Source organism: Eublepharis macularius, chromosome 9, assembly GCF_028583425.1.
Source record: "Eublepharis macularius isolate TG4126 chromosome 9, MPM_Emac_v1.0, whole genome shotgun sequence".
NCBI lineage: Eukaryota > Metazoa > Chordata > Lepidosauria > Squamata > Eublepharidae > Eublepharis > Eublepharis macularius.
The window spans coordinates 78347852-78372913 of NC_072798.1; the positions used below are offsets into that span (position 1 = coordinate 78347852).

General features: G+C 41.7%; 1 protein-coding gene across 1 annotated transcript in view; it reads left to right on the forward strand.

Annotated features, from left to right (window-relative positions):
• The window catches only part of CFTR (CF transmembrane conductance regulator), a 118830-nt gene that overhangs the window by 37211 nt on the left and 56557 nt on the right, over positions 1 to 25062 (forward strand). The window contains exons 5-10 of the mRNA XM_054988978.1: positions 1383 to 1472; positions 2668 to 2831; positions 5880 to 6005; positions 14598 to 14844; positions 17874 to 17966; positions 21102 to 21284. Coding sequence (XP_054844953.1) covers positions 1383 to 1472; positions 2668 to 2831; positions 5880 to 6005; positions 14598 to 14844; positions 17874 to 17966; positions 21102 to 21284 — 903 coding nt within the window. The remainder of the gene's footprint in view (positions 1 to 1382; positions 1473 to 2667; positions 2832 to 5879; positions 6006 to 14597; positions 14845 to 17873; positions 17967 to 21101; positions 21285 to 25062) is intronic.

The following is a 25062-nucleotide window of genomic DNA, read 5'->3' on the forward strand; positions in this document are numbered from 1 at the left end:
AAAAAAGGTTTTAGTTTAAAGATTTGTAGTTTGTTTTAATTTATTGTGTTATATTCTGCTTGGCAGAGTTTTACCATAAAAGTATTGTACAATTTTTTAAATAGGATGAATTAAGTTCATGCTTGATGGAGGTTATTTGGCAGAAATTCTTTCTCTCAGGGCTTTTGTTCTGGGAAAAGAGGTGGTGGAACTCAGTGGTGGGACTCAAGACTGCACAATGACGTCACTTTGGGTCAGCTGGAACAAGGGGGGAGTTTTTAAAAGTTTAAATCACCCTCAGTGAAAATTGTCACATGGCCGGTGGCCCTGTCCCCTGATCTCCAGACAGAGGGGAGTTTAGATTGCCCTCTGTGCAGTGGTGCAGAGGTCAATCTAAACTCCCCTCTATCTAGAGATCAGGGGGCGGGGCCACTGGCCATGTGACCATTTTTAAGACGTGCCGGAACTCCGTTCCACTGCGTTCCCACTGAAAAAAAGCCCTGCTTTCTCTTAAAGGCTACTTTATAATGTTAGAAAAATTACACACTTGTCTTGCAAGATTTTGTCATTAAATGTAAGCGCCTTCTCACTTTCACCATTGAATTAGAGCAGTGTTATGGTAAATCAAATGCCAATTCATCACACTTATTTGGTGGAATATGATTATACGATTCTTACATAAGATTTTCATATATCTATTTCAAAGGATTTTCACAATTTGTTACATTTATTAAGAATTCTTTTGTATGCTGACATTGTTCTGTATAGCAAAGTAGAATATATGTGAATAATGTGACATCTTGCTTTAAGTTTACAGTGCGATCCTAAGCACAATTACAACCTTCTAAACACAATGAATTTAAAAGAGTTTAACTCTGCTTAGGATTGCACTGTTAATATATTATAGGCAGAGCTTTTTTTCTGGGAAAAGAGGTGATGGAACTCAGTTGGGTTGCCCTTGGAGAAAATGGTCACATGGCTGGTGGCCCCACCCCGTGATCTCCAGACAGAGGGGAGTTTAGATTGCCCTCTGCGGGGCAATCTAAACTCCCCTCTGTCCGGAGATCAGGGGGCGGGGCCACCAGCCATGTGACCATTTTCAAGAGGTTCCGGAACTCCATTCCACCACGTTCCAGCTGAAAAAAAAGCCCTGATTATAGGAAATAGCAGTGGATAGAGTGAAAGAGTCATTATTTACAAAGTGGCTAGTGAATGTAATAAAATAGACTACAACAGAGTTAATGGTTTGAGCATGTGTGTGTGTGTGTGTATGAAGTATAACTTAAAACAATTAACATTATTAATCAGTTGGCATCTCACAGCATTTATCTGACGATAAATCTCTTAACGTTTTAATTTCTTCCATTTGATTACTTTACATGGCTTTGTGTTCTCTTTTACAGACCTTAAAATTGTCAAGCAGAGTCCTAGATAAAATAAGCACTGGACAGCTTGTTAGCCTCCTTTCGAACAATCTGAACAAATTTGATGAAGTATGTTGGTGCTAATTTAATCACATATGTTTATTGCATTTTTAAAAATAGGACTGGTATCATCATGCTCAAAAGTGCTTAGCATTCTCAGAACAAAAGTTAACTGGCTGCAGTGTCTAGTTCTGGAATTTTGTGATTTGAGCTAATTACTCCCCTCCCCATTCAACTCTTCTTGCAGTATTAAATCTGCTAACAGAAATTATTGATCTCTTTTTCAGCCCAATATCCGGCTTCCTCAGCCTCTATCTTGTCTGTTTATTTGCTTAAAATATTTATATCTGACCACTCCTGCCGTTGTACATGGCTTATAAAACAATTAAGAACATCTGACAGAAGTACATGCAATAGCCAGTTCCCAGCATTTGGTGCAGGTTCTCAATTACATACCCAGATCCTGAGTATACTCTCCCTTCCAGTGGCGATGGTACACCCTTGTTACCTGTGTGTAATGCTCAAATCGTACCTTTTTCTCTACATTCCATCATAATTCCAAGAATGTGTCTGCAGTGGCTGTGACTGCTGATTTACTACTGCATGTGTGCCTACTTACGTAACATTGTTATGTTCATGGAGAAAAGACAGCAGCACCAGCGTGTCTCACAGAATGCCCCCCCCCCGAGCTAGGGTTGATGCATTGGATAACCTCCTAGGAGGGCTGGCCGTATGGGATCAGTCTCACCTCTGCAGCCATCCTTGGAAGTGGGAACTGTCCCAAAAACTGTGGTTGGGATTTTCCTTATTTGTTTACTGTTGTTGCAATGGTACGCTTTAATCTCTACAGCCAAAATCTAAAATTTTCTTTTTTGTATCCCGTTCCATATGAAAGCCAGATTGGTATAGCAGTTAAGAGCAGTGGGACTCTAATCTGGAGAACCGGGGTTGATTCCCTATTCCTCCCCTTGAAGCCAGCTGGGTGACCTTGGGTCAGTTGCAGCTTTCTCAGAGCTCTCTCAGCCCCACCTACCTCACAGGGAGATTGTTGTGAGGATAATAACCACACACTTTGTAAACCACTCTGAATGTGGCATGAAGTGTGGTACATAAATTGAATGTTGTTGTTGCTGTTATTATTATTATTATGCTGTTTGTATATATAACTCCTCCAAGGAATTGCCTTAATGACTGGTTTTCTCATCCTTTCATGTTGTTTCCTGAGCACAGCTTTAGTGTTCAGTTGTTGGGACTTTTCTTTCAGGGTTTAGCCTTGGCTCATTTTGTGTGGATTGCGCCTCTGCAAGTGGTGCTGCTGATGGGGCTCCTCTGGGACATGTTGCAGGCGTCAGCATTTTGTGCACTTGGCTTTCTAGTTCTCGTTGCCCTTTTCCAATCCTGGCTAGGACGGAAGATGATGAAATACAGGTAACAAAGCCATTACGGGTATTTCCTTTAAATATTAAGGCTTTACCGTGCTTGTTGATTCCGGGTTCTGAGTAATGAGGGCAAACAACCCGCTATAATAGTCTTCCATATTGCCTGAAGAACGGACTTCTATATATTGCCTGAGAATGACAAATTACACAGCCTGCAAGCAGAACACATTATTGGATTGTGCAGCCCTGTACTGTAGTGTTGTTGGGCTACTAAGCCAAAGGTAGTTATTAGTTATTAGTTATTAGCCAAAGGTAGTTATTAGCCAAAGGTAGTTATTAGTTATTAGTTATTATTACAGAGCAATCCTAAGGAGAGTTACTCCAGTCTAAGCCCATTGAAATCAATGGGCTTAGCCTGGAGTAACTCTCTTTAGGATTGCGCTGTTAATCTTGGGTGTGTTTTTAGTTCTTGAACTCTTGGAAAACATGAAATCTTCTGGGAGACTCAGGTTTTGCCACCATGCTTCTGAATGTAGTTTGAGGGCATGCATACTTCCAGTTCCTGGAGAATCCTAAGTCTTCATATTCTGTGCATTTATTAGATTTATATATCACCATTCTGCCAATTCACTCAAGGGGTTTGCCACATAAAATAAGGTACTGTAATCTAATAGACACCAATGACCTTTTCAGGCATTACAATAACATGTACTAGTAGCCTACCAGCTGTGCATAACAAGAGCATGTACTGTCATGTTCTGTGAACAATGGGAACTTCCGTATTTGCCATGCACATATATCTTTCGTACATAAAAATGAACCAGTGGATTTTTCACAGATTGTGTTAATACATTCCAAGTCATACATGTGTTGTCCCTGTTTACAGAACATGATGCGTGCTCCCATTGGACACAGTTGGTAGGCTCCTGGTATGCGTTACTGTAACACGTACTGAAAAGGACTGATGAAAGATACAGTGACCTGGTGGAACGGCCATTTCAGGAGATGATTCTGGGAAGGGAGGGGCTGATTGGTAGTTCATCTCAGCTAGGCTTCGCTCTCCTACCTTTCTCTCAAGTGGAACCAGATTGAATGTCCAGTAACAGTGTTTTTTCTTCATTTCATACAGCTGATTTATCCCCTGCACATTTTTTTTTTGCCTTTAGATTTCACTTTGCTCCCTCCTCCATTTTCCCCCCGGTTCTGTTGAGACCACTTTTACCTCAATCTTTTTTAACAAAACCCAATCTTTTTTAAAAAACTGATTCTGAGTTGCCTTTGTTCCTTATGCTCAGGGCTTTTTTTCTGGGAAGAGAGGTGGTGGAACTCAGTGGTGGAACTCAAGACTGCACAATGATGTCACTTGGGGTCAGCTGGAACAAGGGGGGAGTTTTTAAAGTTTAAATTGCCCTCGGCGTAAATGGTCACATGGCCGGTGGCTCTGCCTTCTGATCTCCAGACAGAGAGGAGTTTAGATTGCCCTCTGCGCCGCTCAGCGGTGTGGAAGGCAATCTAAACTCCCCTCTGTCTGGAGATCAGAGGGTGGGGCCACTGGCCATGTGACCATTTTTAAGAGGTGCCGGAACTCCAGGAAAAAAGCCCTGCTTATGCTGAATGTTTCTTTCACTTTAGACTGTCCTGCCCACTCCCACCCACCTCTAACCCACTTTCTGATGATTGGTTGTCCGTCATAGTCAAACCACTCATCCCTCCCTCTCCCTTCCTTTCCCCTCCTGATTTTGCTTTCAATTTTTTTAAAATCATCAATCTCATAACATTATAATGACCTAACGTCGTAATAATAAATGCAGAAGATTCTCTGAATTCCCAACTTCCATTTTTTAAAAAAGTAAGTCTCTAGTCTTTTATATTGTGGAGATATAAGGGGGGGAAAGCAGATCTTCAGAATGGAAGGGGCTAGAAACTTCCTTATAAAATGAAAGCTGCATCTATTATTATAATATTAGGTTGTAATATTGTTATGAAAATGTTTTTTTTTAAAAAAAAGATTGTGAAAGTCCTGTGGGGGGGGGGGACTTAAGCAAGCACTAAAAATAAAAAATGGAGGAGTACTGTGACACCACCAATGATGCTGCTGATGACAACAGCACCCTTGTTTGAAAATCTTGATTACATTGGACTCGTGAGGAAGAAATAAACCAACTCCACAATTGTTAAAATGCAGAGGGAGAGCAGTCATGTGGAAGAACTGTACCCAAACCAATCCAGTTCTTATGGATCGACTACCAAGAGAATTAGGAACATGCTGAGTGTGCAGAAAAGGCCATAATCAGGGCTGCAAAGTATTTAATTTTCTCAGCAACTGAACTTTATGATCTGTCATAACCATCAGTTGAAGAGGCTTCATTTCACAATAGATGTGCAATACAGATGCTCTCTGAATGAGGAGTAGAACTGAACTCAATACTGTTACACAGTTAGTGGCTGATTCCACACACGTTGGATAATGCACTTTCAATGCACTTTAACAATCGTTTGAGGTGGATTTTTTCTTCCACACACAAAAAAATCCGTTCCAAATGATCTATAAAGAGGATTGGAAGTGCATTATCCAACGTGTGTGGAATCCGCCAGTTTTTACCTGCTCTACACTGTGGCCTACCCTTGCTCTACCACATGCAGCTCCAAATGGGAGTTCCCAGGTCCACATTAATGGAAAGTAGGTTTCAGAACTGATAGACTCTTGAGAGTGCGCTGCAGAGTAAGATACTTCCGGCTGTAGTGTTATGCAGGTTAAATACATGCTTAACTCCTACTAAAATCATGCAAATGGAAAGTGCTTTTTTCATGATATCACACTCTTCAGGTATGCATCTTCATAAATTGTGCATGTTGGAATAATAGGGTATTTGAACAGGCTGTTACTGATGCCTGAGGTCCTGTTCAAATGCTGGCTTGCAAGTGTGGAGGACCATAGTGCTATTTCCAGTGTAGCCTTTTGTAGAGCTCTCTTGCTGTTTTTAATGCTGCAATTAGATCATTCTTATTGGCAGTGTAGCATTCATTGGTAGTGGAGTGTTCAGTGGTGTTCCAATGAGATAAGTACTAAATGTAACCAGGATTCTTTGTTTTGCAGAGATCAGAGAGCAGGAAAGATCAACGAGAGGCTTGTGATCACATCAGAAATGATTGATAATATACAGTCTGTCAAAGCCTACTGTTGGGAGAATGCAATGGAAAATATGATTGAAGGTCTGCGACAGTGAGTATACGTGTTTGTTTTTCCAAGATCTTGTAGCTAATCTTTATGCTTGTGTTTATTTGGTGGTTATTATAACACTTCTGCTACTTAGGCAAAAGGCATGGAGAAACTGGGTTCTCCTCTGCCCTTCATGTGCACTTCATATATACTTGGGGGTTTTCTCAACAGCCAAATAACATCCCGCACCAGATTGTTTTAGGTCAGGAAAATGGTGTGTGTGGGGGGTGAGGCTAAGGACCATTTTTCACAACACTGAACTCCTAATCTGAATTGGGCACCTCATCCATGAGAACTGAGGAGAACATACAAGTTGCGTGTGATCCTTACGCAGGATACAGGGCAGGGATCCTGGCTTCAATGTGGGAAGAGAACACATCTAGGTTATTGCATCTAATAAGCTCTGGAGCTGAGTTGCCATAAAGTTCTTGAGTGCTTTCCCAAGAATGGTATATTGAACACTGGTCAAGAGCTGTTCAGAATGGTGGCCTCAAGAGACTGTTTCTAATGACTAGCCTTGCCACAGCTCCTTCAAAAAGCATGACGGTCAACCATCTTCTAATGAGTAATTGTTTCTCCTTTCTCAATGCTTCTTTGGCCAGTGAAAGTAATTGGAAGAGCACCGGACAAGTGTGCAAACAGTAGACCTCTCTTTGCTAAAACTGGCCCTCAGGTTATGCAAGCTGAAAAGCATCCAATAGAATGGGACAGACAACGATCCTGAGAACATACAGTGGTCTAACAGTGCCATCCTAAGCAGAGTTACACTGTTCGAAGGCCAGTTCGAAAGGATGTAACGCTGCTTAGGATGGCACTGTTAAACATCATGTCTAAGTTGGAGTGGATATGAGATGCAGTGGTAACACCCTCACAACCACAGAGTAGGCTCCAAAACAAGGGCAAGTCTGCTTTTATTCTGGCTAGATAAGAGGGCTTGAGCCACAGGTGCAAATTTGATACAGCTCTCAAGGATAAACTTCACAGAGGCTGTACCTGCCTCCTGGCTTGTTAGCATGTAGCCTTATGAGGGGTGGATGAGTTCTTTTCCCCCTCCCTTACCTGTGAAGACAGGCCATGGCTGAGCCTGTCATCAGAGATCGTCGGCCCATCTGATTGGCTAAGAGTTTTGGCCAGCTGCAGGTGGCTGGCTTTGGAAAAAGAGTTGTTCTTTCAGTCTCTTTGATCAGGGAAGATCAGGGAAGATCAAGGGGAATCAGGGAAGAGAAACGGGCCTGTTCCTGCTTTGTTCCTGTTCCTGAATGCTACACAACTGGTGGATTCCTGTGCTAGCAACTTTTGTGCTTTTGTCTTTGGGACCTCTGGACTTAAGAGCTAAAGCTCCCTTTTGGACTCTGAAACTTGGTAAAAGTCAGCAGACCAGTGGTCCATCAAGTCCAACATTATGTGGCCAACCAATTGTCTGAAGGGCCAACAAATAGGGCATAGAGGCAAGGTCTACTCCTGATACTACCTCCTATCACGGGTATTCAGAGGTTTACTACCTTGAAATGTGGAGGTTCCCTCTACTCATTATGGTTAGTAGCCATTGATGGACTCATCCTATATGAAAGAGTAGGTAATCATTAGTGTATTGATGGCATCTCAGCCCAAACCTCTGGATGACCTCTTTTAATGGTTTCACATAGATCTCAGATACACTATAGGACCACCTTCTGGAATCTACACTCTAGGTAAGAACAAAACCAGAGTAAAGCTTACATAATGTTAAGAGTGTTTACAATTTATTTCCTCATATCCTTATGGTTTGTTGTCGTGGCTTCTGCGCAGTCCCACATAGTAAATGTGCACACACAGGCCAGCTGAGGATGTTCTGTAGCTCCTAAAAGCGCAAGATGCCCACTCATATTTTTTGCACGTTTTTTCCCTGGGTGCATCTATAAAAGAGTGGGCAAGCAACTTCTTCCCTCAGTTCTCCCTTTGTCACAGCTGAAGAAGGACAGCTCTCTCTCTCTCTCTCTCTCTCTCTCTCTCTCTCTCTCTCTCTCTCTCCATTCTTTGGATCCAGTCTTCTGTTGAATGCCAGCTATGGCCTTTAACTCCATGGCATCAAAGGGCCTTTTCAAAAAATGCTCCTGTTGTGGGACAAAGGTAGCCCAGTCCAATGGTCATGAGAAGTGCCTGATGTGTTTGGGTGATGCACACAACAACATGAGCAATTCACACTGAAAGCACACCATAAAAGGGCATCCCAGCTTAAAGCTGCACTTTGGGAGTCATCCCTTAAAGGTTCCACCCCATCCGATCCAGCAGCCACCGACAAGAGACCGTGGTCTGTGAACACACTTCTTTGATCCCTCCTATGGTTCCATTGTCTGAGACCAGTTCCACAGATGCTGTAGCTCCATCAGCATTGTTGCCAGTTCCATCTCGGAGTCAATTGGAGCCACCTGCAAAAAAGACAAAGATGAAGAATAAACATCTCACAAAGCTCCATTCATCTGCAGCCTCTAGTATGGTGCAGAAAAAAAGCGATCTTCTTCTTTGGTGCCGGGTCCAGCAAGTCCTTCAGATCCCACCATGGTTCTGAGATCACCATCCCCAACTCTGAGGCCAAGGTCTGCATCACCAACCTCCATCCGAAGGTGAGATTCTCAAGGTCATAGAGATGACTACAGCCATTTCCCTGTTACTCCTGTCTCCAAGTCTTATCTTGGGTGTCCAGAAAAGGCCCAGAAAGGGTTAGACAACACCAATAACCAACTAGAATTGTTGCACCCTCATAAATACCATTACCGGTTCCAGTACTCTCCATATGCTTCTCTTTATCACCATTACTATTCTTATGGATATGAAGGTTCCCCATACCCTCTATCCACCTCCTCATCACTATAATGAAGAAGATCCGTATATGCCTTCCCTCTTGGAACTGAGACACAGATCAAAGTTCTCAATGGTTCTGCCTTCTGCACCTGAGGCTGTCGCCATCCATGACCCTCCTCTGGAACCTTCTGGCCATTATGTCTCCAACATCTGTTCCAAGTTAACATCAGTACCATCTCCACTGAGGAGTCTGCTGTCTCAACCAGTAAGGACTTTTGCATGTACATTGAACAACAAGGTTGCTAGAGATAGAGGTCAAATGTTCTGCTCTGATTTCTTCATACCCAGTGTTTCTAGTCCTCCGTTCTGAAACTGTGGGGTCTGTAGCATTTCCAATTATGCAAAGCATGCTTAGTGGGACAAATGCTGTCCAGGCCAGGCCAGCTTCAACACCAGCTATATCAAAAAAAGCTCAATGGCATGTATAAAACAAATTTACACAGACAATACAACTGCTATGCTTTTTGAACAGACAAGAGGGCACAGTCTCCTTAGCTGTTTGTCTCAAATTTTCTCTCATATGGGAGTGGCGATTCTCCACCAAGTGAAATGGCAAGCCATCCACATAGCAGGAAAGGACAATGTTCTGGCGGATGCTTTGGGTCACTCCCATCAACAAAGCTACAAATGGTCCCTATGGACCATTCTCCGTCCCAGCATTCCTTTTCTGCTCAAGGTGGTTCCCACTTTCCACCATAACCAGGACATTATACTTCTTCCCAACACCGCTGGACAGTAAAGAGAGACGACTCCACACGCTGGACTTTAAGCATGCCTTATATTTAGACAGAACACCATTTTGCAAGGCCTCTTTGTGACTTTTAAAGGATCAGAAACTCTTTCAAAATGGATCATACAGCTCATCAAGACTTGCTATGTCCAATCTTACTAGCCTTACCTACTACATCTCTGGGCACGCTCCATACGAGCCCAGTCTACATTTTCCTTCAGGCAAGGTATTACACTAGTTGACATCTGTAAAGCAGCCATGTGGCCAACTCCTTTGATCTTCATCAAACATTATGCCACTGATGTTGGCTCCAGATGGGATGCAGAAGTGGGTAGAGCTGTCTTAAAGAGTCCTGAAGACCTTCACATCCTTTGCTAGGGTAAGTTAGCTTGCCAATCTCCCATGTGGGACTGCACAGAAGCCACAATGATGAAAACAAGGTTGTGCTTACCTTTAACTGTTGTTCATTGAGTGGTCTTCTGTGCAGGTACACATCCCTTCCTCCAACCCTGTTGTCACTTTTCTGCCCTTTTACAGGCATACTGAGGGGGAAAGCACATGAAAAGGATAAGCAAGCATCTTGCTCTCTTAGGAGCACCAAAACATGCGGGGCTGTCCTGCACCTACAGAGTTCCCCTGTGTTCCTGTACAGAAGACCGCTCAACGAACAACAATTACAGATAAGTGCGACCTTGTTTTCCTGTAAGTTTTTCTTAATAAATATCATCTTGTTTGGAATACAGAACTATATTGGGTGTGTCACCTTAACTCTGTTTTTACAAAATACAGTTTGGAGCTTTGTGCCCAGATTGTGTATAAGTGATAAATAGGAGTAATAATAGTATTCACTCTGACACCATTACAGTTAGAATTTAGTTAGGATTTAATATGTGTTACAAAGAAACATACTATCTATGTCTGGTTTCGGGTGGGTATCCCTGTTAGTCTGCAACATAAGAGCAAGATTTGAGTCCAGTAGTACCTTAAAGACTAACAAGATTTTCAGGGTATGAGCTTTCAGGAGTCAGAGCTGATGAAGGGAGGTTTGACTCTTAAAAGCTTATACCCTGAAAATCTTAAGGTGCTATGGACTTGAACCTTACTATCTATATCTGTATTTCATATTTTACTCATATTTTTAAGTGTCTGAAGAGCCAAATTTGGGTGAGAATTTGTAGAAGATAAACAGATAAAATAAGTAAAATGTTGGATTCCACTCATAGAAAATAATGTAGCAAAGGAAATTCAGCTAGAATTTCTATATTCCTTTGAAGCATAATTTTGAAGAGCCTAATATAATTATTATGATAGACCAGCTCAAGATGGGTAAGCCGTGTTAGTCTGTCCATAGCAGTGGAAAAGAGCAAGAGTCCAGTAGCACCTATAAGACTAACAAAATTGGTGATAGGATATTAGCTTTCGTGAGTCACAATTCACTTCTTCAGATACCCTACCACAAATTCTGTTAGTCTGATAGGTACTACCGGACTCTTCCTCTTCTCTATGATAGACCAGAAGTAAGATAAAGTATCATATTCAGTTGCACTAATTTCCCCATTAGCGTAGCAGTTAACATGTTCTTCACATCATTTAAAGAGGGGAAAGGGCAGCAGAATCTTGATTTATCGATAACCAGTTCTGTTTTTTTATAGGCTTGGGGACATAATTTCATACCCACGGTACTTTTTTGCTATTTTACAGCCATTATTGAACTATCAGTAATGAATTTTTGAGCCTGCTACTTATATTTTGTACTGTGAGAAAGTATGTTAGAGTCATTATTATTTATGATTTCGTATCTCACCTCAGTTAGTAATTTCTTCCTTCATGACCGCCATGATTTTAAACAATTTGAATGGAAAGCCAGGCTAACAATCTGTAAGCAGAGTTATACCATTCTAAACCTCTTGACTTAAGGGAATTAGGAGGGTACAACTCTACTTAGAATTGTTCTGTTAGGGATTTTAGATACTTGTAGAAAAAAACGCATCTAATTATAGCCAACAAATCTTCATCAATGCATATATAAATTTCTGACAAGGAATTGCTGATTTGGAACCCACTGCACTGCGTTCCAGCTGAAATAAAGCCCTGCCCATGAGCGTTATGATCCGTCTGTCAAACTAAGTTTGCTTTACTGTTTTATTGCCCAGGCGCTGAGTTCTGCCCGATCCTTCTGTAATTCCTTAAAGTCTGATTTGGCATTAAAGATCTCATCCAGTCTCATCCCACACAATACAAAGGCCAAGAGGTTCTCTGGAGACACATTTCCTCTTCCCAATATACCCCTGATGATGCAGGTTCCCTGAATGATTAACTTCTTTTAGCTGCCATGTTGCACTGGGGTAAAGGGTGCTCTGAAACAACTTCAATTGCTTTATTACTCTTCTGGCAGATTTCTTTCAGTCTGATGTAATAAACTGATAAGGAGCTTCACAAGATCCCCAAGTGTTGTGGATAATATTTGCTTTTTGTTATGAAACATGATTTTACAGGTGTGAGGGCTTCTATTTTTTTTGGCCATCTCCTCACCTATGTGTTCCTTTAGATGTTAACTTTTTAAACATATAGTTACTATCATCTTCTCCTTCCCCTTGTATAATTTATGTATTTTTGGTCATTCGGATGACTTGCCTAAAGATGCAACCTGAAGACTCAGCGAATAACAACACTTATCTTGGTTTATTTGGACAATTTTTGGTCTGATTTCTGTCGTTTTATTTCAAAACCGCATGACAATAAAGTGCTATCAGTTGCAGGAGAACAAACCAGAAGTATAGAGACCCCTCCCCCCAGCATTCATCCTAGTCTGTCTTCATAAAGTGTAAGGTTTTGGGTTTCTTTGCCTACACACAGGGCTTTTTTCAGGGAAAAGAGGTGGTGGAACTCAGGACCACACAATGATGTCACTTTGGGTCAGCTGAAACAAGTTTAAATCGCCCTTGGCGAAAATGGTCACATGGCCAGTGGCCTCACCCCCTGATCTCCAGACAGAGGGGAGTTTAGATTGCCCTCCACACCGCTGCGTGGAGGGCAATCTAAACTCCCCTCTATCTGGAGATCAGGGGGCGGGGCCACCGGCCATTTTCAAGAGGTGCTGGAACTCCGTTCCACTGCGTTCCTGCTGAAAAAAAGCCCTGCCTACACAGTTATTTGCTCTTAGGGAGAAAAATGTCTATTCAGTCCACAAGAACGTGAATGGATCTAATGATTGCTTCCTATCTAATGATTGCTTCATAGTTTTAGGGATCTTCCTTTTCCCAGACAATGTAGCTCTATTGGGGTTGCCAACTTTGGGTTGGGAAATTCCTGGAGATTTGGGGGTGGAGGCTAGAAAGTGATCTAATGATTGCTTCCTCTGATTGCTTCCTATGCAGAGTAGAAAGTGGAAGCAACACCATGCCTTCCATCTCTGCCAACTGAACATTCTTGCTCTGTGAAAACATCCACAGGTGGGATGTAACTTTCAATCCGAGTTTAGGTACATGAGTGAATGGCCAATGAGTATTGACATGCAGTTGAATCCGGAACTGTATCTGGGAAATCAACCACATAGTCCGGGTCAACACATGAAACGTTATGCCCTGATATCCAGTGCAGGTGTGCTTTGGTGGTGAGGCAGGGAAGGGAGCACTTAATTTCCCCCCCTAAACTCACCATGTATACAAGAATATGTGAGCTGCATCATTGCATACAATGCCACTGTATTATTTTTTTTAAAAGATGCCTAACCGCGTGCTATATCATATGCAATAACAATGTTGTCCTAGGTTTGCCATCTAAGTGTGCCAGACACTTCATAGTTTTAGGGATCTTCCTTTTCTCAGACAATGTAGCTCTATTAGGGTTGCCAACTTTGGGTTGGGAAATTCCTGGAGATTTGGGGGTGGAGGCTAGAAAGTGAACAGTTCGGGGAGAAGGGAGAGACTTCAGCAGGGTATAATGCCATAGAAGCCACCCTCCTAAGCAGCCATTTTCTCCAGTGCAACTGATCTTTGAGTTCAGTTGTAATTCTGGGGGAGCTCCAGGCTATACCTAGAAGTTGGCAGCCCTTTATACTATTGGTCTTGTCATCTGTGCTATGACTTCTCATGATTACTGTAGCCTGCAGATGGGTCTAGAAGGCTCTGCCAGTCTAATCCAAATATGTTCTGCTAAACAACCATGTTTACAGTACTTCTGAAAAGATGTATCAGTTATGGGTAATGTTTGATATTGTTAAGAGCATGGAGGGTTTGCCAACATTTACACTTGCCATATTTTTCCTGACTATGCTCCTCTTTAAAATAATCTTCCTGGTGAACAGTTCATTCACTGGCAAAAGTAAATCGGTCCCTGGCATTCAGCCGTTTCAAGCTTTTGTGTTAAGGAAACAGGAACAAGGCCTTTCTTAGTCTCCATGCAGTCAAGCTTTAGGTACACAGCATTTTAAAGGATATCCTACTGTCTCTGAATTATATGCACTAGCGGAGAAGATGCAGACGTGAATTTCTGGCTTCCGTCCCTTCAACAAGATGATGTGAAAGAAGGTGACTGTCCCAAGGTCACCCAGTGAGCTACAGTCCACATTACACAAGACGTTAGACTCCATGGAGTTGTTTCTTGCCTTATTGAGGTAAATGTGTCAATCTTACAGACACACACACAGATACACAGACACACAGACACAGGTGCAGATCAGGACTTGTATGTTTGCCTCAGTGGTGCAAATTCTTGAGAATTTGACCTTGGGTCTCTAACTACTATGCTATATTAACTCTAAATATCTTTAAGGTTAACCAATAGTTGTTTACCAATATACCTTATCAGTGGTAATGCAGCAGGATTTTAGTCCATTGATACCTTAGACCAACAAGAGTTTCAGAGAGGTGATGCAGGAAAGCTGTTGCTGCCGTGGGCAATGGACGAACAAAACTGGTCCTTTCTACTCTCCTGAGAAAATATTGTCTGATGATAATAGAAATTGGCTTGTCATTTTAGGATCACAACTAATGACTTCTAGTTTTTGTTTTTCTTTTTGACAGAACTGAACTAAAGCTGACCCGAAAGGCTGCTTATGTGAGATATTTCAATAGCTCAGCATTCTTCTTCTCCGGATTTTTTGTGGTGTTTTTGGCTGTTCTTCCATATGCACTGATCCATGGAATTATCCTTAGAAAAATATTTACCACCATCTCCTTCTGCATTGTTCTTCGAATGACAGTCACTAGACAGTTTCCTTGGGCTGTGCAGACATGGTATGATTCCCTTGGAGCAATAAACAAAATACAGGTACAATACATCAACCTAGTGCCTTACAGAAACATAAAGTAATCCTTTGCAGTGGATTATCTTGCCAGTTTATCTATGCAAATACACAACACGGTTTTATTGCACTTCATTAAATGGTATTTGTAGAACCAGTTTTGATGTATCACTTTGCTGTTGTTACGAGGAAAAGGATATGCCAGTTTTCTGAGGACATGGTGGTCTTCAGATGCAATTCTCCAAATGTTTGTTTGGACAGCCTGTTGACATGAAATCGAATTTACTTTTGTACAAGTGTTTGTGGGAGACAACAACCTGTATTTAAACCATGTTGTCTGGGCCAAAACTACATCTTAATTTAACACTATTATTTGCTGGAGCTCACTCAACAAAATTTGAATATAGGCCATAACACAGCCACAATTAAGCACTTTTAAATCATAGTGATTTCTTTACTTACCCTAACTGTGGCATAATTTATTCTAATGTAGTTCGTACAATAAGAAGATTTTTTTAGTAGTCATTTTTTTTTTGCAGTTGAGAATATGAGGTTTAATAAATAGCTAGTTTTTCCCCCTTTAAAACTTCATTAAAAAAGAAAAGAAAAATGAATCAGGTCTGCTTTGTTATTTTTATTTCCTTCTTTTTCCTGTCCCTTTTTCTTTCATTCTTTCCTTTTTTGTTAGAAAAAGTTCTTGTGTGTGTGTTCAAAGACTGGGTTTGTATAAATTGCTGCTCTGGGGTGCAAAAAGAAAAAGCGAATCTTGGCATTTGTGACTAAAAATGTATAATGTGGTTTCAGAATGTAGAGTTCTCTAAGTTGGTTAAATATTGAAGATTTATTTTATCTTATTCAGCTGTAATTTTATTTTACTGACAGAAAATAGGGCAATGCCCAGTAGTACCTTGGCAAACATAATTCTAGTCAGGGTTTTTTTCTGGGAAAAGAGGTGGTGGAACTCAGTGGGTTGCCCTCGGAGAAAATGGTCACATGGCTGGTGGCCACGCCCCCTGATCTCCAGACAGAGGGGAGTTTAGATTGCCCTCTGCACAGTGCAGAGGGCAATCTAAACTCTCCTCTGTCTGGAGATCAGGGGGCGGGGCCACCAGCCATGTGACCATTTTCAAGAGGTTCCGGAACTCCGTTCCACTGCGTTCCAGCTGAAAAAAAGCCCTGATTCTAGTGCAATTCTAAACAGAGTTTCTCCAGGCCAAACCCATTGAAATCAATGGGCTTAGACTGGCTTAGGATTGCTCTGCCCATACACTTGCATGCAGTCTTATGCAGAACTACTACAGTCTAATTCCAGTGATTTCAGAGACTTCAACAAGAGTAACTCTGCATAGGTTTGCCCTGCAAGTCTACTATGGTCACCTGGAAGCTTACTATTTCAGTATGAATTACACCATAACAACAATTACAAACATGTAAGTAAACGTGGCCCTAAACTGGAATGTTGCATTACTATTCAAGTAATTATTGTTTCGAGATAATGTGGTATAAGGAAGTGAGTGATGAATGTGTAAGTCTGTGATTTGTCATAATGACTTTGCAATGTTGCTACGTCAGTATACCAGATCTGAAACATTTAATTGCTGACTATCAAGTTTTAAGCATTTATTACCCCAAACATATCTGCTTAAGGTAATTTGCTGAAAAAATGTAAACATCCCATAAAGTGTGCAGGGAAACAGGCAGCGCAATCTTCATGACGTTGTACCATCGTAAGCATAGGGGAATAGTTTGATTTATGCTTCTCTCCATCAATGTTTCTGTAATGTGGAACATTCAAGGATGAATTTTCTAGCCTGAAACTTTTACGTAAGCTTAATATATAGGGCTAAAGTTTGACATACGGAAGCTTCCATGCAAACAACTTGGATTCAGAGGTAGTAAATAAACATGGGCACAAATTGAAATACGAATCTAATTTCATGAGAATTGGGCCAATTCGTGTTTCATGAAACACGTTTTGTGGGGCCACAGTTTTCACAAAATTCATGACTTTTTGGGTGTCCTGTTCTGCTCTATGTGACCATTTCGTATATAAGGCACAGCTCTCTGCTTCGTGCTTTTCAGTTCCAGTAGACAGAGGGAGAGGGAGGACCTGTTGCTGGGATTTGGAATGAGAGAGTGGAATTGGGAGCTTTTGGCTGAATTTGCTGCTGTTTTAAAAGAGACTGAAAAGCCTCTTTCTTATTTTCAGCTCTTGTCCTTGCTTGGAAGGCCATTGGGTGAGGGTGCCTTCTTTCCTCCATCCCACCCAACCCCAGTCTCAGGGCATTGCCTGGCTCTGGGGCCTAGCTTGACTGAGACCTACCTTTTTAAAATTTTTGCTTATATTCTTATTTAGAGCATTTGTTCTTGCTGGCTTGTTGGGTGAGAGTGGGTGGACAAGAGCCTGCTGAAGTCTCCCTGCGAGTTTGGCATCTCTGGGTATGAAGGGGGCCATTGAAGTGCCCTGGGTTCCGACGAATCACGAAACTAACAAATCATTTCGTGAAATGGGACAATTTCGTGAAAGTTCGTGATTCATGAAATGCAACAAAACATGAAACTCTCATTTCTTTTTTCCCATTTCGTGCCCATCTCTGGCAGTAAAATCACTGTACCTTGTTAACTTCTGTACATTTCTATTGATATCAGGTTCCATGCAGTTAGACTTAGGTTCAGAAGCTTAAATTTTTGGATGGTGGTTTTTAATAATCTCGTGTGAAGGAAAATTGAGAGAGGCTGTGTTAGGGCTGATTCATATGTACTGGTATAAGATAGTTGATGTCCTCATGCGATTACTTTGCCACCTCGCTGTCATATAGGAAGCCTTCATCTGAGAAATTGCTCCCACAGGAAAATGGCAGCATTTACTGTATCAGAGAGAAGGCTAGTTTTCAAGATGCACTTTCACTGACATCCATTAAAAATTTCTTTACCTTAAAATGCCTGACATTAATTTGGGCCAACTTTTTAAGAGCATTAAAGTTGTTTCATGCCCAGAGTTCAGCTTGCTGTGTTATATTTGTGTGTATAAAACCTATTGTAATTGAATTCACAGGATTTCTTGCAAAAAGAAGAATATAAAACACTGGAATATAATTTAACAACTACAGGGCTTGAACTGGAGAATGTGACAGCCTTCTGGGATGAGGTAATAGTGTAATTTGGTTTGATTTTAATTTGTTCCTGGTTGTACACTTGGACAGTTTCCTGTAGTTAGACCTACAGAAATTGCCAAATTCTTCTTCTGCAGAGCTCCATTACAAACCTCAGTTCAATAGATAAAACTTTTCTAATTGCTTATTTTAAAGCTAGATGAAGATTCACATGCTGAATCCTTTTGTCTCTCACAGCCATTCAAGGTAAGGATAATGGCAACCTAATACACAATACAAAGATGAAGGCAAGAAGTTACCTATGGTAAAAGTACAGAAAGGAGAAAAGAGGTTGTGCCTAGGGGTGTGCACCCCCAAAATATTTGGGTTTCCCACTTCAGGTTTACTCGAAGCAGGAAAAAAATTCGGAAATACCCAAAACTCGAAGTGGCAAGCTGCTTCGGATTCAGGTATTTGAATCACTTCGGAATGCTCCGTAAAGATTCAGAGCATTCCAAAGTGACCCCTACCCCATTACTCCCCCACTTAGTCCCCCCGTCCTCTCCACCCCACTGACCTGGCCAGGTGGGGAAGGCAAGAGCCGCTTCCTCCGCTGCTGCTGCCGCCTCCGGGCCCTCAGAGGCTCGCAAGGTGGTGGGGAAGGCCAGAACGGCCTCCTCCGACCCTTCCTGCCCCTCAAATGGCCTCCATGACCATTTGATGGGCAGGATGATTGGGTCCTATTCAGGAATTTTCCAGATCAGGTCTGATTCATGTATTTTACCAGAATTGGAAACCTGAATTACACACCCCTAGTTGTGGCTATTCTAAAGACTCTCAAGATGCTAATGGGATTTTTCAGGATTTTCTAGTTGTTTTTGTGGTTTGTACCTACTGGGGCTGGTGGCTCGTACCTTCTGGGGCTGCTGGGGCAGAGGACAACCAATCAGTGGTAGGTAGAGCCAGATTTAAACACAGGCAGAGCCAACTTATTCTAATTTTCCTCCATTCTCCTCCCTTGCAACACTACAGAATATGGCAACAATATTTAGAAGTCATTAGAGGTGTGCAATCTGGATTAGTGAACCGACAAAATGGCTGGATTTATGCCAATCTGGCATACTGTGGCTTTGCCAGTTCACATAGAAGAACCCCCGATCCAATCTGGCCCTCAGGACTCTATTGGGATGGATTATTTGGCTGTAGCAAGCAGCCACAAGGAGCCATTGCAGGCAGCCACAGGCAGTGAGCGAACGGGATGTGGTGTGAACAGAGCCAAGCCGAGCTCTGCACCTCAGTAGAAGAGTGGTATGAGGCTGTGGTGGGGGAGGAGGAAGCAGGCAGAGTGGAACCCCATCCCGCCCCTCCACCCCTGACCAGTCTTCAAAAGAGCCCTTCAAGCCTCTGCTACTGGCCACCTTTTAAACTCCGCAGCTTGTCCCTTCACCTTGCTTAGGAGTCTGTGGTTTGACATTGGGATTCTCTGGTTTGACAGTGGTTCTCTTGCTGCACTTTGGTTCTGTTCGTTAAGCTTGTAAGGGATGTTTAATATTGAATCAGAGAATCCCAAGACCGGGGGGGGGCAAGCTACAGTGTTTAAAAGCCTTGGAAATATGTTTTCCATTGAAAAAACAATGAAAAGTTGATGGGGGCAGCTTGTTTGGAGGCCCATAGAATTGGACCCCGGGCTCCAAGTCTTCTGAAATTTGAGGGAGTCTTTAGTGGACAGTCAGGAGTAGGTTCCCAGCAAACCTGGTGGAGTTTACTTAAATAATTCTCTTATCCAGTCCCCCAGACGGAGACTATGGGCCAAGCAGAAGTGATGAGTCACACTTGAATGGCAAAATCAAAAAGAGTCCAGTAGCACCTTTAAGACTAACCAATTTTATTTTAGCATAAGCTTTCGAGAATCAAGTTCTCTTCGTCAGATGCCTGTATCAGGCATCTCCACTTCTCTCCCTCCGGCTGACAGTGGGAAGTGTGGATTGCTGGTTGTCGGCAATCCTAATTCCTAGTAATAGATCAGCATCCATGTCCTGCAGGAAACGAAATAGGTGTAAAGGAGAATTTACCCCTCCCCCCTTTTGCAACATTGAATGTTTAAATAGCCTTTAAACCCACATTAACATAGTCGATTCTAAACCATCTATGGGTCAGTAGGATTCTCTTTATAGCGGAAACTGTTTTCGATAGCAGGAAACAAATAATGTCTGGTAGACGAAAGCATGTTATCCCATAGGAAATGGAAGCAATGATGAATTCCATGTTTTAATTTTATTGCTACAATACAATCCCCATTGAGTCAGTTTGACTATATAGTTAGTGACTATATAGCAGTAATGCAGAGTATTACAGAAAAAAAGTTTTTATTATGTGTGATCTATTAATGCATGTGTTTCAGGTAAAAGAACCCTTTTCATAGGGTAAACTATAGTAAGCAACATCCCATGTATCCCTGCTAATACTCCAAAAGTATATTAAATCTAAATTGTCACTTTTCGAAATGTGCTTGTTGCTTGTACCGAACAACATTTACTTGTGTCGTTGTATGACTCTGCCGACAGCTTGTCTTCTTTATCAAGTTTCCATGCAAATATTCAAATGGAGCATTACAACATTTCAAAATATCTTAATACAGAACTAACTGAATACTATTCTATGCAAAATAATCCCCTTAAACTCAGCAGCTTAAATAACATTAAAAATCTTACCCTTGTAAACATTACACTGTTCAAAAATAAAACTCATAAATTGATCAAATACTCTCTATCAATATGTTTTTTTCACATAATGTATAAATTAATCATTAAATTGGAGTTCAGTTATTCAACTATATAGTTCAAAAATACAGTGTACAATATATTCTACCCCGTAATACACAGAAACTCATTTTATCTAGTTGCACTTTATCCAACTGAGAAATGTTTTTAAGAGGAGCACAAAAACATCTCTTGGTGAACATACAGTAATTGTAAACTAGAAATCCATCTCAAAATATTAGCATCAAAACAAAAGCAATAATAAAAATAAAAAGTAGCAACACTTACGTTTAATGTGTTAATAATATGTATACATGTATATGGAAACAAATGTTGCTTTTTTCAATATGATCTTTGGCATTTCATAATAATGTATATGTAGTAGGTCTACTTATTGTTGCTTTTTAATTGGGGAAGTGTGTTGTTTTGTAGGGAACTGGAGAGCTCTTTGTGAAAGCAAAACAGGAAAACCATAATGGAAATGTATCCAGCGGTGATGATGGTCTCTTCTTCAGTAACTTCCCGCTTCATTTTACTCCCGTCCTTAAAGATATCAACTTCAAAATTGAAAAAGGAGAGCTATTAGCTGTTGCTGGTTCTACTGGAGCAGGCAAGGTAGTAAAATAGATGCTAGATTGCTAATATATAAAATACTATCATGCAGCACTATTAACGTAGTCGCTGATGTTCTTTTTACCTTCAGAAAGATAGGTCACACTTAGATACCACAGGAGACAGGAGCAGCCTTATGTGCTATCTGCCTCTCTCCCACTATGTCCAGCAATTCAAACCATGGTGATATAACATCATTGCATTGGTAGTTATCGTGCCTTTCCGAGTGGCAGCCTCTGAAGTGGAGCAGAAGTGGAGAAACTCATAACACAGCTACCATGGGAAAACTCACAAGTGGCCATGACTGCATTCCTGGCTCATTGGATATTGCATTACACTTATTCTATACCAGTCATTTTCAACTGGCTTTTCTGTGTGGACAAGACAATCCAATTGCAAAACAGATCCAGAGGAGTTAGCCGTGTTAGTCTGTAGTAGCAAAATAGAAAAGAGTCCAGTAGCACCTTTAAGACTAACCAACTTTACTGTAGCAGAAGCTTTCGAGAATCATAGTTCTCTTTGTCAGATGCATCTGACGAAACGAATCACAGTTCTCTTCGTCATGCATCTGACGAAAGAACTGTGATTCTCGAAAGCTTATGCTACAGTGAAGTTGGTTAGTCTTAAAGATGCTTCTGGACTCTTCTCAATTGCAAAATGATAGCTATACGGTAACAATCCAATAATATCCAATAATACATGGATACAGCCCATCCTCATGTCATGTGCTTTGTATTGCTAGAGGTGGTAAGGTCACGGAAGAGATGTATCTAGCTCCAGCCATAGATATATTTCTGATAGTAAAGCAATTGGGTGTGGTATTTTGTGTGTATGCGAAACAGAATTCACAGGTTAAAATGATGGGTTGAGGTAGACAGAGAAATTGGAAAAGAAAAAATGTCAGTAATTCTTAAAGGCATTGTTCAGAGATCTGCATAGCTAGCTTGGCAGATGCATTCTCCCCCCACCCTTCACCACTTGACAAGCTTCTCTATACATTCCATGTGAAAATGCCAGCTGGGTTCCCATCCGTTTCAACTCTTTATGTATGACTATATGAATTTGTCTTATACAACCTGAGCCCATTTGACTGTCTAGTCCAATACTGTCTGTTCTGACTGTTGTTATCTAGAGTTTTAAACAGAGGGATTTCCCACCTTTTCTGCCCAAGATCTTGGAAATAGAGAAGTCAGGGATCTTCGACATGCAAAGCATATGCTCTACCACTGAACTGTTGCCAGGGCTTTTTTTCAGCTGGAATGCAGTGAAACGGAGTTCCGGAACCTCTTGAAAATGGTCACATGGCTGGTGGCCCCGTTCCCTGATCTCCCGACAGAGGGGCGTTTAGATTGTCCTCCATGCTGCTTGGCGGCGCAGAGGGCAATCTAAACTCCCCTCTGTCTGGAGATCAGGGGGCGGGGCCACCAGCCATGTGACCATTTTCTCCGAGGGCAACCCACTGAGAGCAGAACCACAAGTGACAAAAGGCACAGATTGGACACTTGTCTGCTTCCCTCAAGTTTTGATGGGAAATGTAGGCATCCTGGTCTCGCAGCTTCGCTCTCTGACTGCTGTCCAATGGACTTTTCAACTGTCACTTGTCCAACATTCCGCCAAGTTGCCTACATTTCCCATCAAAACTTGAGGGAAGCAGACAAGTGTCCAATCTGTGCCTTTTGTCACTTGTGGTTCTGCTCTGAGTTCCACTACCTCTTTTCCCTGAAGAAAAGCCCTGACTGTTGCTAATACAAATTTCATATTCCCAACATTAAACAAATGATAGTGCCTTCACAACATATGTGCAGCCCCACTTCATTTCTGAGGAACTAGCAAAAACTTTTCACAATTTAAAAAAAAATGTAGAAGTTTCTGATTTTATTCTCTGTTTAAGAGCTACTGTCATTTGTAACAGCTATTAACAGGTGAGATTTTTGGCTCGCTGCTCTATATTCCTTTTCATATATATGAGATTTCTCCTAAGATTCAGAATATTAATTCAGCTCCTTACTAAATGGCATATGGAAATAATAAAAATTTCATTTGTAACAAGAACTGGGTTTTTAAAATACAGGAAGAGCCCCAGATAAAAATATTTACAATACATACTGATTCTTGGAGAAGTATCTCACCAAGGGAGTAAGTGTTCTGAAGTTTTTTATGTTAGAGATAAGCATTGTTTTGAAAAGTTGCCAAGCTTGAATTCTGGGCTGGCTTACAAATGTGGCAGAAAATTGTTGTTCGATTCATCCTCAAGACCCGGGATGAGTTCAGCTTCTCCGAACAGCCCATTTTTAATGCCTTTAAAGATTCCATGTTTTTTAGGAAATGGCATTTTCCGTTCTTGAAGGCCAGAAGGTATATAAATTGCTGTTCACAAAAATCATTTTGTGGACCCTACTATTTAAATAAGTTTAGTGTTTTTCACTGTGAAACAAGGGGCATTCCACACAGAGGTGCGAAACGGGAATAGAACTCTCACTGTGGAAGAGTAAAAATCAGATGGTGGTGAGGGGAATGGTGGCTGCTGTCCTTGCCCCCCCACCCCCATGACCCCATTTGTAATTGGTTGTGTTGATGCAGAAATGCCAAGGCAACAACAATCCTGACACTACCACAACCCCACACACACTGGGTAATCCCATCTTTCCCTCTTCAGAGCTGAACTGCAGTTAAAAGACACCATCGCTCAGCTGTGTGAACTAACAACAAAAGAAAAACGCCAATTAAAGTGTTGAAAGTGGGAAGGAGGAATTAAACTTATCTCCTCCATTCTGAAAGCAGAGCTTAGCTCCCCTCTCCAAATGACTGTGGACAGAGCTTTCATACGGAGGCTATGCCTGCAAGCCGCTGTGCTGTTTCCACTTGATGTTGAAAAGAAGGTTTTTGCTCCATCATAAAGGGGAAAGGCCCAGGAGCCCTTTGAGTTGTGCTCAGAAGGACCATGATTGTCGTGCAGAGGGGGGCAAACTCCATTTATGGAACCCACCAAGCCAAAATGTGGCCCTTCTTTCAACAGAATCTGAGATTTCAGTAATAGTTGCTCATGACAAGGCCACAGGTATATTTTTCCCAGGGGTCATTTCGTGGAAAAAGAGCTGGAGGAACTCATTAGCATAACTCATCAGCATATGCCACGCCCCTTGCCATCATTGGAAGTGTGTCATTAGCATAACTGATTTGCATATGCCATGCCCCCTGACATCACCTATCCTGGCTGTTTTGGACCCAATCCTGGCTATTCAGGGCCGAAATAGGGCCCAAAATGGCAAAAAGGGGCTGAAACTGGCCAAAAAGGGGCCCAAAATGGTCAGGATCGGGCTGCTGCTGAACGGGAGAGTGATCCACCACCTGTCAGAGGCCCGATCTGGGCTGTTTCAGCCCTAATCCAGGCTGAAATGGGCCCAAAATGGCCGAGAGTCAGGTGGGTGGGGCCACCTGACATGTGACTGCGTTCTTGCACGTTCCCTCTCGAAATGAGCCCTGATTTTTCCTAGAACCAGGTTTGGGAATGTAGCAACCAAAAAGCCTTTTGCTTGACCAAAATGTAAATGTAGACATTCTATATACCCGTGGAGTCTTAAAGACACAGACTTCTAGTTAGCTCATCAGTCTAGGGCTCAACCTCTGCTCCAAACATTCCCAGCTGTATCACTAGAGTCCCTGATAGTATCTTTCTTGGGAAGCAGCAAATGAAAGATATTTATATAAATGTATTACTATCTCTCAAGGCCTTCTCGGCATTGAAAAAGGACGTAGTGAGAAGCTGATTTACAGTACTTTT